The sequence below is a fragment of the Ananas comosus genome, linkage group 17 (genome assembly GCF_001540865.1).
Source record: "Ananas comosus cultivar F153 linkage group 17, ASM154086v1, whole genome shotgun sequence".
Lineage (NCBI taxonomy): Eukaryota > Viridiplantae > Streptophyta > Magnoliopsida > Poales > Bromeliaceae > Ananas > Ananas comosus.
The window spans coordinates 6,724,441-6,739,534 of record NC_033637.1 but is presented as its reverse complement, the minus strand read 5'-3'; the positions used below and the strand labels follow the sequence as shown (position 1 = coordinate 6,739,534).

Here is a 15,094-nt window from a genome sequence, read left to right as displayed (position 1 = left end):
TTACACCCAAATTTTGCACAAAAAGGCGTCATTAAATGAGTAAGATCAAAATGGGTCATAGTTTAAGAAAGTTCCGCACAAATTTACCCCAGCAAAATAAAACTGAAGGCTCAGACTTGGCCATTTATCATTCCTTAACTAGATGGTGAGAGATAAATCCTAGATCACAGTACAAATAAAGTAATTGATCAACAGTTAAGGTCAGGTCTTTATTTTTATTTTGTTGGTGTTCCCTTTGCCTGGGCAAAAATATCAAAAAAAGTAAAGGATGCTAACTACTAAAAGAGAATATGTAAAAGAAAATACTGTGTAGTATTTTGACAGCATAGTTAGCAAATGTTACCACCAACTATCCACCACCACCCAAGATGGTGTCCATGCAACAAAAAGTTAAAAGGAGCCTAAGAAGAGCTATCTAAGAAAACACACCCACACACACACACACACACACACACACACACACTACACTAAAGATAAAACCCCCCCCAAAAAAGACCCACATGAATTGGCTCTAGCAGAATTCAGAGCTTCTCAGAAAAGCCATTTTGGGATTCCTCAATTGAATTGGCTCTAGCAGAAGCAGAAGCAGCAGGAGCAGCAGTAGAGTTGCTGTAGTGGGTGTGCTTCTTTGAGGAGCCCTTGCATTGCTCAGCTGGGTATTTGAGGGCATTAAGCTCCAGCTTCCTCAGAACAGCTCTTCCCAGATCCACCCCACACACATCTGAGAGCCTCACAAGGTAGAGAAGCACATCAGAGAGCTCCTCTCCCAGGTGCTCTCTTTCCTCTTCTCTCCACCCGGGGAGCCCCTTTGGAACCTCTCCTCTCCACTGGAATATCTCTGAGAGCTCCCCAACCTCTCCCACCTACATAAGATTCATTGGATAAGAAAGGGACTACTACTGCTACTACTTAACAATGGTGACAAGAGAACAAAAAAGGAGTGAGCCAAACACTATATATATATATATATATATATATATTATATGCAACATAACATTCGTATTACTTACTAATGCTATATATATATATATATATCCCATTAATTGTTTATTATTATTTTTATTATTTTTGGGCAACACATGCATAACTTTTAGTACTAGAAAGAAACCCATTTCTTTTCTTTTCTTTTCTTTCGCTCTCGCCAAAATATGTGTTGGAAAAACAAAAAAAATATAAATAGATAAAACAAACAAACGCATATATTACTAGTGCATTTTCATGTTGGTGTTCTTGGTCTCATTGTTGTTATTATTTGGGCGTTTTAAAATCAAGAAAAGCAGATCCAAATTAACCCTCTATCATGGATCAAAAATATGATAGTAAATTTAAAAAATGGGCGATACCCTAGCGGGGAAAAAAAAAACAAAACAGAAAAAAGAAAGCATTATTAAACAGAGCGAGCAAATAAACACAAAAACCCATTCATGGGTAGCACTTCAAATCAATTAAAAAGACAAAAAACCGAATTAGGAAAGAGAAAAATATAAATAATACGAACCAAAGTACAAGATATATTGAAACGACGCAGAAAAAACCAATTAATGGATCAAAAGAGGAAACTCGGTTAGGAAACAGAGAATCTAAAGTAAAACAAATTAACAAAATAGCACGTTATTAAGCCTTTAAGTACTAGAGTTTTACAGCTAAAAACACGAAACACCACCGCAAATGAAACCGAAACCGAAAGGGCAAAGGAAAAAACGAGATTAATTCATGGTGGCGAATATATAATTAATGAAATTAAACTGAGAATTACGAGGGCGAGGAGGAGGTTTCTGGGGCTGTGGAATTGGTCCCAGTCCCTCTCCCTTGCGAAGTCGGCCATCTTGTTCTTGAGATCGTCGAGGGTCACCATCAGCCTCCTCTCTCCTGCTGCTGCTGCTGCTGCTGCGTCCTCGTCGTCGTCCATGGCGGAGACCTCCCCCTCCTCCTCCACCATTCCCTCCATTCTCCTCCTCCTCTTCTTCCTCTTCTTCCTCTTCTTATTCTTATTCTTATTCCTATTCCTCTTTTTTGTCTCCCCATGTGTCCCGTGTTTTGTTTATATATATATATATATTTTTTTTTGTTCTATGTCCCACCACTCCTAGGAAATTTCCCTTTTTCTTTCCTTTTGTTGGGGAATGTTATCCATCCATAGGCATATAAAAGGAGAGAATAATGTCGCCGACTCAGCATTTTTTCCCCCGGAAACTAATGGGTCGCCCACATTTTTCCACAAAAGATGGACAAGTTTAGCTCTCTATTATTAGTAGGAACTTCGCATACGATAACTAAGTATGAAAAAAAAAAAAATTGAGAGAGATAGAAGCTACCTAAAAAAACTAAGGATTACAATACATTGAATACATTGAATCTAGCTCATATGTTGAATCTAGTTCACACTAACTCACCACTAAACCTACATTCACCCACTATCATATAATAAAGAGCTCTCGTAAATGTCTCATGAATATAAAGTGATCCCAAAATTGCCCATGACCTTCTGGTTTTCGCCAACGATTTTGGAGTCATAAGTCTAGCAGTTATATGACCCTTTGTCTCTCGTAATGGCTGCTAGTTTTGATCCTATTTGACAGCCCACTCGGCAAACGAAGTTGGCCTGCACGGCAATATTGCTAAGTTTCTAACAATATGCTCTTTTTCCCTTTTTTTATCCATATATTATTTTGGGTAGGAAAAATAGTATTTTTTTTCCTTTTGGAAAATAAGCAGACGAACAGTTGTTTTTTTTTTTTTTTTTAAACAAATTTGTTCCCAAGTGGAATGAACTTAATTAAAATCTAAATCTAATTTTAATTATAGTATTAAATTATTAATTAATCTAATTAATGTAATTCAAGTCATTATTTATTACTTAAATAGTAAAATATTTAATTTATTTATGATTTCTAATTAATTAGCTAATTAAGTAATTAATTATTTATGATGTTGATCTAATATCTAATATTTATGTTGATTAACTAATTATCAAATCGGGTGTTGGGTAACGCTACGGGGCGGTCATTATACCCGTGGATCATATGGGTGTCAGTAAAATTTATTTGTAAATTTTTAAATAGTTAACATCTTGTATCCTTACTCATCCGCTGGCGCGGCAGGTCGATTTGCCGAGATATATATATATATAATATATATAATATATATAATATATATTATATATATATATATACATTAGCTTGGGAATACTATTAATAGTAAAACGCTCTTTTTGCTATCAAGTTTTTAACCCTGGATGAAAAATTGTAGGGTCAGGATGATATTGTCTCGGTTAGAGTTTGAGTGGTCCCTAGGTGGAGTGAGTCCCCACTGGGTTATAGTATTTAATCCAAATGGTTTAGAAATAATAAAAAGAGTTATCCAAACGGCTAAAAAACTGGATAGCAACAATGAGGTATTTCGCTTACTAATAGTAGCCAGAGTCCAACTTATAATATATATATATATATATATATAGTCCGCTACTATGCTTCCGTAGCACGGCAGGGCTCCGGCTACAAGTTTGTTTTCGATGATGCGGCTTCAAATCGACGGTCGGCTCCATTAGACTTGATCTACACTTTGAAAGTATTGGAAACTAAATTTTTGATTTTTTCGACACCACTTGACTAGTGATCAAAAGATTCTCAAAATTGACAATTTTAATGGCCAATATGGTGTGTCTTGTGAGTTTAACGTGTAAAACAATCAAATGCGATGAAAATTTATAAAAATTCTTTTCACTGTTTAGAGTAAGATCAGTATATCTGATTCTTAAATTTAAATATTTTATCATCATTTTTTATGAGAGTTTTATTTCAGCCGTTCAATTTAGACTACTTGTTTGATAGGAAATGTATATCGAAAAATTATGAAATTTGTTTTCTAAATACCTTTTAATGCTGTGATCAAGCTCTAACGCGCAGCAATCGTCGATTTGGAAGCCGTATCATTGAAAACAACTTGGTAGCACGGAATCCTCCGTTTACCAATAGCATAGTAGCCTAGTTCATATATATATATTAATATATATATAGTAGTATATATATATACTATATATACTTATATATATATATAGGTATATATAATAGTTGATGGCTACTATGCTTTTGGTCAAGCGGACCGCCCTCCGTACCTTTCCAAGTCGTTTTTGACTGTTCGCGACTTCGAATTCGCTCACTCCTCTCTAGACGCTTGATCTAGAGTATTTGAAGTACCTAAAAAGTAAATTTTGTAATTTTTCGATATCATTTGCCTAGTGATCGAAGGGGCTCAAAATTAATAATTTTAACGACCGTGGTGAACCGGTTACAAGTTTAACGGTGTAGAAATATCCAAATCACGTGAAATTTTGATAGAAAATTTTTTATACTATATAAAACAAGATCAATATCTTCGATCTAAAATATTAATGTCGTATCATCATATTTTATAAGATTTTTATTTTCAGCCGTTGATTTTGAGCCACTTCGATCATTAGGCAAATGATATCGAAAAATCGAAAAATTTATTTTCTAGATACTTCAAATACTCTAGATCAAGTATAACGGAGCCGATCGTCGATTCGAAAGTTCGAACATCGAAAACAAAGTGGAAGCACGGAGCCCTCCGTGCTTCCATAAGCATCCTAGCCGCACTCTATATATAATTAGTCTACTATACTATCTATAGTACCGGAGTTTCGGGACTATAGTTTTGTTTTCGATCTTAGCGTGTTCAAATTAATGATCCACACCGTTAAATATGATTTAGGGTATATGAAGTTCTTAGGAATAAAATTTTAGTTTTTTTCGACATCGTTTACTTAGTAAATAAATTATGTTAAAATGGACTGTAGAAATTGAATAATCTTTAAAATTTAAACATAGGACTTTTAAATTCAAGATCAAGAATGTTAACCTTAATCTAGATAGTTTAAAGTATTTTATATCAAAATTTGAGAAAATTTAGATTTTTCTATACCGTTAAACTCCAAACTCGCCATAGTAGCCATTGAAAATTGACAATTTTGAAATGGTTTGATCATAAAGTAACTATATAGAAAAAATATAAAATTTTATTTCTTAAAATTTTAAATACCCTAGATCAGTTTTAATGGTGTGGATCGTTGATTTGAATACCCTAAGATAAAAAACGAGACAATAGTACCAGAGCCCCGGTACTGTAGATAGTACATGAGACTAGCTCTATATATATATATGTATATAATTTTTAAAAACATAAAATTACTTGTTATTTGAAATATAAAATCTTAAAGCACAAAAATTACATAATAAAAAATATTTTTATCATCTTCTATTTTTATTATACAAAATTAATAAAATTTTCATGATTATAAAGTCAGTATTATAAAAGATACATATTTTTAATTAAAATATATATACAGGCACCCCTAGACCAAAATACCCACAAATTAACGAGACCACCTCTTTTATTCATAATTTTTTGGTAAGAAAAATTAACTAGTATAAAAATTGCAAGGTTTATAATTACGTGCAGTTAATTAAATTATTAATTAATTGACCGTACTCATTGTTAATTCTTTTAACAATTAATATTTAGGAATAATTAATTAGTTAATTAAATTAATTAAAATTATTATTAAATTAATATTTATGTTGATTAATTAGATAAATTATTATTAATTAAAAATTGTAATTACTCTTATTCTCATTATTTCAAACTAACTATTCAAACGCTACTTTTGTTATTCCCGATAACAACCTAATTTTTTTAAATACAAAATTAGTTTTATTCCTATTTATACCAAGAGTTATATATAGTAAGATTAAGAAAGAACAGGTTCCGAACCAAATAATACTCTATAGTATAGGCGTAAAGTTTACATTTATAATGTTTTTATAGCTCACATTTTTTTTTTTGCTTCTCATATTTATTTTTTTATTTTACAAAAAAAAAATAAAAGTTTGCAAATTTATGAATTTGAGGGTACAAGGTGTACACGTCTATAATTAAAAAGTATGCAAATAGCATTTTCCTTATTTGACCGACCGCGCAAGTCGCAAAAGGATTTGATGGTTGGTATCCGAGACTTAATTAAGTTTGAATTCTAGTTGATTTACATTTTCAGCTAAATTTATTTCTAAATGAAATAAACGAAGCGGGTAACATGCTAACTCTCTCTTAAAAAAAAAAAAAAAAAATTTCCTTCTTTGTTAAGAAAAATTCCATCGCAGGTCCTCAAACTTTCATTATTTTTATTTGGTTCTGAAGCATTTGATTACGGCACCGGAGATTCTAAACTTTTTTTAAAAAATGTGTTTAGTCCATGCTTATATTTACCAATTGAATGGCAATTAGATATTGTCTACACTCAGCGTATCTGTTATATTTATATAATATACATATTTATCGATTATTTCTGTAAATTAAAATAAAAAAATTTTAGAAAGGCCCAAGTTTCTGCAGTGACCAGTAGTGTAATTATTTTGGGCAGAGCAATCTGCACACACCATCTGTCATGTTCATTTTATATTTTTCCAATGCAAAGGTCAAATTTTTTTTTTTTTTTTTTTTGAGGAAACATGGATATACCCTATTTAGAGAGGGGTGAAAAGGGTTACAAAAGTCGCAAATTAAAGGCTAGGTACAGCTTGGATCCACGAAAGGTCGAGACAGTAACACGAACAGAAAAAACCTATATCTAGACTTTTACAGAGCAGTAGAGAGTAACACGAACATAAAACACCTAGATCGAGACAGTAACACGAACAGAAAACACCTATATTTCTAAATTTCATATAACCACGCTTTGGAGCGTCGGCAATATAGTCGCCGACGCTTTACAAAGCATCGGGAAGTGGGTCGCTAAGTGCAGTGACGGGAGAATAATACCGACGCTTTCGAAAGCGTCGGTAAGATCCCGACGCAGAAACACCGACACGTTGTATGCGTTGGAAAATATCCCCGACGCACCAATGCGTCGCCTTATTGGTCGCTAATTCGGGCTGAAGAGGACATAAAAATTTGTTTGCCGACGCTCCAAAGCGTCGTTACTGTAGCATCGACAAAAGGTCGCCGGTGGAAAAATTATATTACGATGTTTTGAAGCGTCGGCGATTTTTGTTGTTAGTGATGCTTTAAAGCGTCGGCATGTTAGTTAATATGTTGACTTCTGAGGCTATTTAGGGACACGTTAAAGCGTCGGCATGTTAGTTAATATGTTTTGTATTTCTAAATAGGGACGCTTTGGTGCGTCGGCAATTCATATAATTTATATTTATTATTTTTTTTTTTAGTTTAGAATTTTTAGCAGAAAAGATATTTATTCTAAAGTCTATTCAACGAAGAAACAAAATTTACTGTGCATGCACATCTGTAATCAAAACCAATGACAACAATAACATGCATATATAAGAAAGTAGTTAATGTAGAAACTTCATATATACCAATAAATTTTGTTACTAAGTCAAAACAGTAAAAATCTATTGGCATATAAACTTAATGCTAGAATTGTAATACTTTTAAGTTTTACAAAAATTAAGCTCAAACAAAGTTGTAGTCTTCTAAGGTGATGGTGTACCACTTGTCTCGGTGCCTAAATTCACAGATTGGGTGACAAGTCTATGCAATAGAGATTTTATTTCATTCATTTCCGATTCGTGTTTCTTTTGCATGTCTTGCATTTGAACTTGCAATCTTTGAACTTCATCTTTCATTGGATCATGGCTTTCATTCTCTACATTCCTTAGATGAGCTTGAATTCCAAAGACTTGTGTTGGTGTAGGACCAATCCCATAACCTCTCACACGACCATACCGATCTTCGCCCTTTTTATCCCTAAAAACACTTTCTTCAATTTGTTTGGTGGCATTTGAGAATTCCGATGTGGTTGTTTTTTTAGCTAGATCTCCCATTAAGTCCTCCTACAATAAAATAAAAAACATAAACATATCAATTACTTGGCAAATAATTTTATTGATGCAAACAAAGAAAGATATAATAAAATGCATATTGAATACCGCAAAATCACTTGATGATTGATTAATGTACTCCCCATCTTTAGTTTTGTGAGTTACTACAAAAAACTCAATACGTCCTGGCTCTCTATCATGTTGTTTTTCCTGAAATTAATCATATTAGCAAGCTTAGTAAAAAATATAATTCAAGTAAATCAACTTGAAACTACAAACATAAAGGCACATATAAGTATATTTATAAAATAAAGAAAGATTTTCATACAAATTCTTGTCTCTTTCTTGCAAAACTCTTGGAACCAGTTGTGTGAGGAGTTGTATGATTTGCTCTAAATGCCTTCCCAATCCGTGAGAGATTCTATAAAAATAAGATATGCAAGTTTAAAGGTGTAATACAAAACAGTGAGTAAACTGCAAAATGTATCATTATTAACTACTTATAATATATTACCTCACTTCTCTCTGAAAACCAATTACGAACAAGATCTATCCATTATTGTGGCACAATTTCTGGAGGAATATCACTAGCAATCTCTCCTTGTGTTCTAGTAGCCTTTTTATATTTTATCTTAAGCTCATGTTTGTAGTCTTTCCATTTTCTACTAACTGATTTCAATACCCATGCTTCAACCTTATCATCCGGAGAAAGAAAAAACTTACTCTACAAGAAAGAAAAAGAATACATGATAGATATTAGTAAAGATGAAACCTTTATATGATAGTTCCTAGCTAGTTCTTATTAATTCATACAAATTTAGTAACCTTTTTCTTTTGGTGGTTGACAGAAGGAGCCCAGCACAAAGGGCACATCAGTTTCAGAACATGGACCCCAAGACACCAGATCCCAAGATGAGTTTGTTTCAAATATGAAAAGAAATCAAATTAATAGAGCTTTTTCTCATTGTTGTTCTCTTCTTGTAGAAGCTAGGTAGCCTAAGTTTTTTCAACTAAAAGTGTTCTTGTCTTGTATTCTATACTTATGGTTAGGTGTTAAGAAGCCTCTCTCAGAAGAGGGAAGCAGCTAGGAAAAGCAAACTTAGAAAGAAGATTGCCTATTTAACTAATCACCTAAACAAGCCCAACATATAGAGCTCAAAAAATTATGATATACCTCAAAATTAGCCGCTCTATATTATATAAAAATTTATTATATCATTGAATACTCAAATCAGAGAATAAAAAATAAAACATGCTTTAAAACATTGCATTCTACAAAAAAGATCAAGTAAACAGATTGTTAATTATATTAAATCTCTTAAAAATTTCAAATATAAAAACAAAAAAAATGCTCACCCGAGTCATTTTGATGATGTCAACTTTAAAAGGCACTAGAGGCATAACCTTCCAACTTATATAGTGGATAGGACACATATTCCCGCGTCGTGCAACTGTTCCTAACCAACCACCTAAAATTCTCCCACCTTTCTTTATAGGTTGTCCAAATTTGTTCCATTCTACTTTAATTCTTTGTCCAGATGGTAAAGTCCAAACATCTTTTGCACGTGTAACTCCTCTTTTCTTCTTTAAATTATATTGCTCATCTAAATAAAAACGTCATGAAGGATTTTAAGTTAAATAGTAAAATCTAGCATGCAAGAAATTAAATTAAAAAGAGTAAAGATTACCAATTATCTCTAATGTATCATTATCTTCAACATTTGTTGGTTCTTGCTCTTGAGGATTGTCTTCAGAGTGTTCTCGCTCTGAGGTAGGCTGATTTTCTGAAGAAGCAGCTTCTAAAGTAGGTGATAAGTCATCACCATTTGATTGAGGTTCATCATCTTGAAGTGTGGTAATTATACAACTTCTCAATCTTTTTTATCTTACCATTGCTTATAAACCTGCATAAAAAAATTTTTTGAATGCCAAATTGAACTATACAAGATAATTTATCATTGAATAAAATAAAAGTAATATGCATAGTGAAGGTATAAATATAGAATTCCAACTATAACTGATTAAAACATAAAACAAAATTAACTTACTAAATTAACTATATAATTTGAGATCAAAACATGCACTGCATGACAAAAGAGACCAAAATAGATTTATGCCTAAGAATTTGCAAAAACACCTATATCGTGCATTAATGTGTCATCATTAGTTGACCGGGCCCAACTTGTACAATTATTTAATTCGTCGGTGGCTGAAATTATCGAAGGCATGCATTGGGTGTATGTCTGGTCATCGTCTTCGTCTTGTAATCTTGCTCCCATATCGTATAAATCTCTTTGCTTTATTATAATGACATGAGACCACCCCTCATTCTTTGGATCTTGAACATAAAATACTTGTTTTGCTTGAGATGAGAAAATGAATGGATCATCCTTCAATAATTGACCCGTATGAATCAACTTAGAAACATTTACAAAAATTAAGCCATTTGCATCTTTCTTCAATCCCCTGGGTGATTTAATATCTACCCAATCACAACGAAATAAAATGACCTTAAAACTTCCATAATAATCGATTTCAAAAATGTCGGTAAGTTTGCCATAATAAGTTTGCCTCTCTGCTTCAACCATAACTCCATAATTTTGTGTTTTTCTGAACTTCTCGCGATTCTTCGTGTGGAATCTAAATCCGTTGATTATGAAACCATTACATCGCTTGGCGACATTGTTTGGACGTCGGGCGATTGCTAAGATTTCGTCAGGACACTTTCTCTCTGCCATTTGTGGGACCTAAAATATTTAGGAAATATAATATTAAATAAATTTTGTCAAAACACAAAAATATTTTATTAATTTAATATGAAACATTCTTACCTGTCCAAGAAGCCATTCAGGAAATTTCTCAACTAACCATTTATGCTCAATATTTGGGTTAGCTCGAATGTTAGGATTTGCTCTTCGTTGAGCAGCCAAAAATTCACTATATACAAGTTTAGAAAATTACACACTTAGAATGTACTTAAATCATAATTAAAATTAATTCTATATACAGGAAAATTTTAATGATAGTTACCTACAATATTGGGATTTTTTTTACAATGGAGTAAAACGTATCGATGTGCTTGCACTAATGAAATGTCATCAAGAATGACACTCTCAATCTTGCCTAAAACTCGACCCCCAGATAAAAACATATAATCATCCGCATTATCTACGTTATCAGAGTTACGTTGTGGTCGATTAAAAATAGATTCCCCATATTCAAGATATCTTGAGCAAAAAGTTAAACACTCTTCTGCAATATATCCTTCAGCAATTGAGCCCTCGGGTTGAGCTCTATTGCGTACGTAGGATTTTAAGCGCACCAAGTACCTTTCAAAAAAATAAAAAATACATTACAACGTAAGATTGAAAAATAATGTATATAATTAACATATGATTAAAATTACTACCTCTCGATCGGGTACATCCATCTGTAATATACAGGTCCACCTAATTTTGCCTCATCTATTAAATGAATAATTAGGTGAATCATAATAGTGAAAAAAACTTGGAGGAAAGATTTTCTCCATGTGACAAAGCATCAATGCAATACGAGACTGTAGTTGATCAAGTTCCTCAATGTTGAGAGCCTTTGAGCATAATGACTTAAAAAATGATGACAACTCAGAAATAACTGTTACAACTTGCTTAGGCATAACTAACCTCAAAGCTATTGGCATAATATTTTGCATCAAAATGTGACCATTGTGTGACTTAAGATTTAAAAGTGTTCGCTCTTTTAAATTCACACCTCTTGAAATATTAGATGCATAACCATCAAGAACTTTGAGATTCTTCAAAATAGTTAGAAAAATAACCTTTTCTTGAACCGACATAGTATAGAAAGCAGGAGGTATATGGATTTTATTATTAGACATCATCGTTGGATGAAGATCATGCCTTATGCCCATATCTTTTAGATCAAGACGTGCTTTCAAATTGTCTTTAGTCCTCCCAGAAATATTCAACATAGTACCAATAAAATTGTCACTAACATTTTTTTCGATATGCATTACATCTAGATTATGTCGAAGAAGATTATCTTTCCAATAGGGTAAGTCAAAAAAAATACTTTAGGGGTGTACCGGTACACTTCGACAGATTTTGCGCAGCTGCTCTCGGGTTGCCATTTGTACTGGTACATTTGCCCGTGTACCGGTACACCTGAGTAGGTAAGGGGCTTTTTGGTAATTCTCTTGCCTTGATTGTATCACCATCCCTTCTCCCTCCCTATATAGGATTGAGAGAATAGAGAGGAGATGTATATTGTTCTCTCTCTCTCTCTCTTCTCCTTGTGCTCGACCGTACGTGGTGGAGGCGCTCGGTTGGAGTTCACGTGTCGTCGACATCGTGCCGCGGTGCCGTTCGAGCATGTCTTCGTCGTCGTAGCATCGCGAGGAGGCCGGGCGAGGGTGCGATTCCGCCGTTCTCGACGTCGCGCCGAATTGGGATTAGCTTTTGAGGTGGGTTAATCGTCAGTTTGTCTTCTAAGTATATAGAGATAGTCGGCATGTGTTGTTGTAGTTGTTTTTGCATATTCTAATTGCTCGATTGTTGGATTTGGTGTTTCTTTTATGAAAAATCTGAATTGGAGCCTAGTGTTACTAAATCTACTTGCATATGTTGGACTTGGATATGACTTAGGAGAAAACTTGCGATTCGAACCTGTCACATGCTTAAACTACATGATTTAGCTCTAGGAGCCGTTGTTATTTTTGTATCACCGCAGTATCAGCGTGGTGGATAACCCAGGTAGTTTAGCTAGCTGTTACACTCGTGCTGGGATGTCGAGTGTATTTTTACAGTAGCGTTCAGACTGTTCCGGACTGTTGGGTGCCGTCGGGGTTGACGGTGGACCCATATCGCTGTTTTGGGCGTCAGATTGTGCTGGGGGCACGTGACCTGTTGGCTGTTAGACCAGTTGGACCCTATTACTTGACTTTGGCTTGTGAGAGCCTGATTGAGCTCGACAGAGATACGCTGCATACTCAGTTGGGTACCTCCCACGAGTGCCACTCCAAATACGGGCGTTGTGCTTTCGCGTTGGTGTCGTTCGTGCAGGTTGAACTTGCTCTCCACAGACCGTTTAGTGTGGAGGTAGCTGTATAGTCGCAACCGGGTGGGACGGATGTGTTCACAGTCCCAGAGACGGGTATGTTTACAGTCCCAGTTGGATTGGGTTAGAATTGACATTTCCTACAGTTGGTTAGTATAGAGCATGATAGTGTAGTAACTTGTAGATGTAGATTTTCTTCCAGCATTCTTCTACTATCTTTGCTCCTTTCTGTAGACTTAGTAGATGGACCGATGATGTTGAGGGCGACACCCACTGAGGACTACTTGTTTTTACAGTAGTTCTCACGCCCAGTTGTTATCCTTCTTTTGCAGAGCCTTCGGTGCCGGCTGCTGCACCTCTGAGATTGATCGTGGCAAGGGCATCGCGAGTTAGAGCCCTACTAGACGAGCCAAAGCTAGTGGAGTACCAGCTACAGGTAGTTGTACTTTGTGAGTTCTTATACATACTGTCATTAGTGTTTCTTGCGAGGCAAGCTTTTGTATACAGATGTTGTATGTATAGTGAACTTTTATTTGCTACCAGGTTATGTTTTGTTCCTTACAGCTCTAAACTACTGGTTGTAGTATTATATTTTCACAGGTACAGCTATCGCTTCGTATACAGGGATAATTCCTTTGTATACGGCGGATTTGTCGGCGTGCCCGGGAAACGTGATATCCGGGGCATGACAAATTGTATAAAGATTTTTTTTTTGTTTTTAGTATAGAAAAAAAAGATAATTTCAAATATAGTCCTTTAAAATTTTAAAATATTGCAAATGCCTCTTCAAAATATAAAATATCGATCATTCATATCTTTCTCACCGTACAAATCGATCTATTATTCACATCCCTATTATTCATATCTTTCGATATTATTTACCTAGCGATTGAAAGGATTCAAAACCAATAATTTTTAATGGTTGATGTATATCGTTTGTAAGTTTAACGGTATATAAATATTCAAATCAGATGAAATTTTAATCAAAAATTTTTTAACGGTATTGAAAATTTTAGTACTATATCACAATCTTTTGTAAAATTTTTATTTTTAGTCATTGATTTTGAATTCTTTTGATGGCTAGGTAAATGGTATCGAAAAACAGTAAAATTTATTTTCTAGACTAGATACTTCAAATACGGTAAATCAAATCTAACGGAGTCGATCGTCGATTTCCGAAGCTCTATCATCAAAAAAGACTAAAGAATACGGAGACCTCCATACTGCTAATAACACACATGACCTACTCTCTCTCTCTCTCTCTCTATATATATATATATAGTTATGGATTTTAGTGCTGACGTATTTCGTGACGCTCGTGACGAATCATTATAGATTGAGTTAGAGTTTTTTAAAGAATTCGAGGTCTTGAGAGGATTTGGACATTTTTCTATTGTCAAGGTTAGGTGTTAGGACTTCCTGGTTGGATTCGGACCCTATGTAGAGATTTGGATCTGGAGGCTTATTTCATACTGTCTTGCAAGAAGGATTCGAATTTTGCAAAAAAGAGATTCGAATCCTGAATCGGTCATGAGTTTTTTTATTAGTTTTTCAATTATAATCTAATTCTAATTATTTTCAACATTATAAATAAGATGTGAGAATGTTTCTAAAACGCGCTTAAAAATATCCACCTTAATTTTTTTATTCTCTTTCATCTTTTTCACTCTCTAGATTTTCATTTAGAGAGAGAGAGATGTAATTATTTTTTTATTCTCTTTCATCTTTTTCACTCTCTAGATTTTCATTTAGAGAGAGAGAGATGTAATTAGAAACTGTGGGTGTGGATGGAGCAAGTGGGCATAATTAGAAAAAAAGCGAATTCTCTATCTCCATCCTTTGCTATCTAACACACGACGCGTGTAACAAGTGGATTTAATTAGAAACCTTATGGGTGGGCGTGGAATGAGCCCGTGCAAATGGGGTAAGTGACTCCATTATTGGTCCCCCCCAACCCTCTAATTAATAACCCCTTGGGNCCCCTCTAATTAATAACCCCTTGGGATCTCTTTCTATCATTCCCATGCGCGGCGTGAGCACTTTATATTCCCGTCTGCTGGCAGCAGAACAGAACAAAACAGACTTAGAGGCCGTTTGGTCTAATATACATCCTATTTAGTTGGATATAGATAATTTATTTGGCTGCATGTAGTTGACAAATAATTTTTAAAATTTTTTCGTTTTAG

At 34.1% G+C, this 15,094-nt stretch overlaps 2 protein-coding genes across 2 annotated transcripts; both read right to left on the bottom strand.

Moving 5' to 3' along the window:
• On the bottom strand, window positions 290-2,211 carry LOC109722815 (dCTP pyrophosphatase 1-like). The gene is made up of 2 exons (XM_020250961.1): window positions 1,757-2,211; window positions 290-863 (listed from the first exon to the last, which is right to left on the bottom strand). The coding sequence occupies exons 1-2, from the start codon at window positions 1,946-1,948 to the stop codon at window positions 522-524; spliced, it is 534 nt and encodes a 177-aa protein (XP_020106550.1). The 5' UTR covers window positions 1,949-2,211; the 3' UTR covers window positions 290-521.
• LOC109723595 lies at window positions 7,436-8,917 on the bottom strand. Its single transcript, XM_020252027.1, has 4 exons — window positions 8,679-8,917; window positions 8,182-8,274; window positions 7,962-8,063; window positions 7,436-7,865 (listed from the first exon to the last, which is right to left on the bottom strand). The coding sequence occupies exons 1-4, from the start codon at window positions 8,724-8,726 to the stop codon at window positions 7,506-7,508; spliced, it is 603 nt and encodes a 200-aa protein (XP_020107616.1). The 5' UTR covers window positions 8,727-8,917; the 3' UTR covers window positions 7,436-7,505.

What these genes read in the sequence shown, in the direction of transcription:
- LOC109722815 (XM_020250961.1), bottom strand. Translation starts at nt 1,948, where the DNA reads ATGGAGGGAATGGTGGAGGAGGAGGGGGAGGTCTCCGCCATGGACGAC. An exon ending in GAAACCTCCTCCTCGCCCTC is followed by an intron (nt 864 to 1,756) that starts GTAATTCTCAGT and finishes AATCTTATGTAG; the next exon opens with GTGGGAGAGGTTGGGGAGCT.
- LOC109723595 (XM_020252027.1), bottom strand. Translation starts at nt 8,726, where the DNA reads ATGTGCCCTTTGTGCTGGGCTCCTTCTGTCAACCACCAAAAGAAAAAG. An exon ending in CAAGAAAGAGACAAGAATTT is followed by an intron (nt 8,064 to 8,181) that starts GTATGAAAATCT and finishes GATTAATTTCAG; the next exon opens with GAAAAACAACATGATAGAGA. An exon ending in AATCATCAAGTGATTTTGCG is followed by an intron (nt 7,866 to 7,961) that starts GTATTCAATATG and finishes ATTTTATTGTAG; the next exon opens with GAGGACTTAATGGGAGATCT.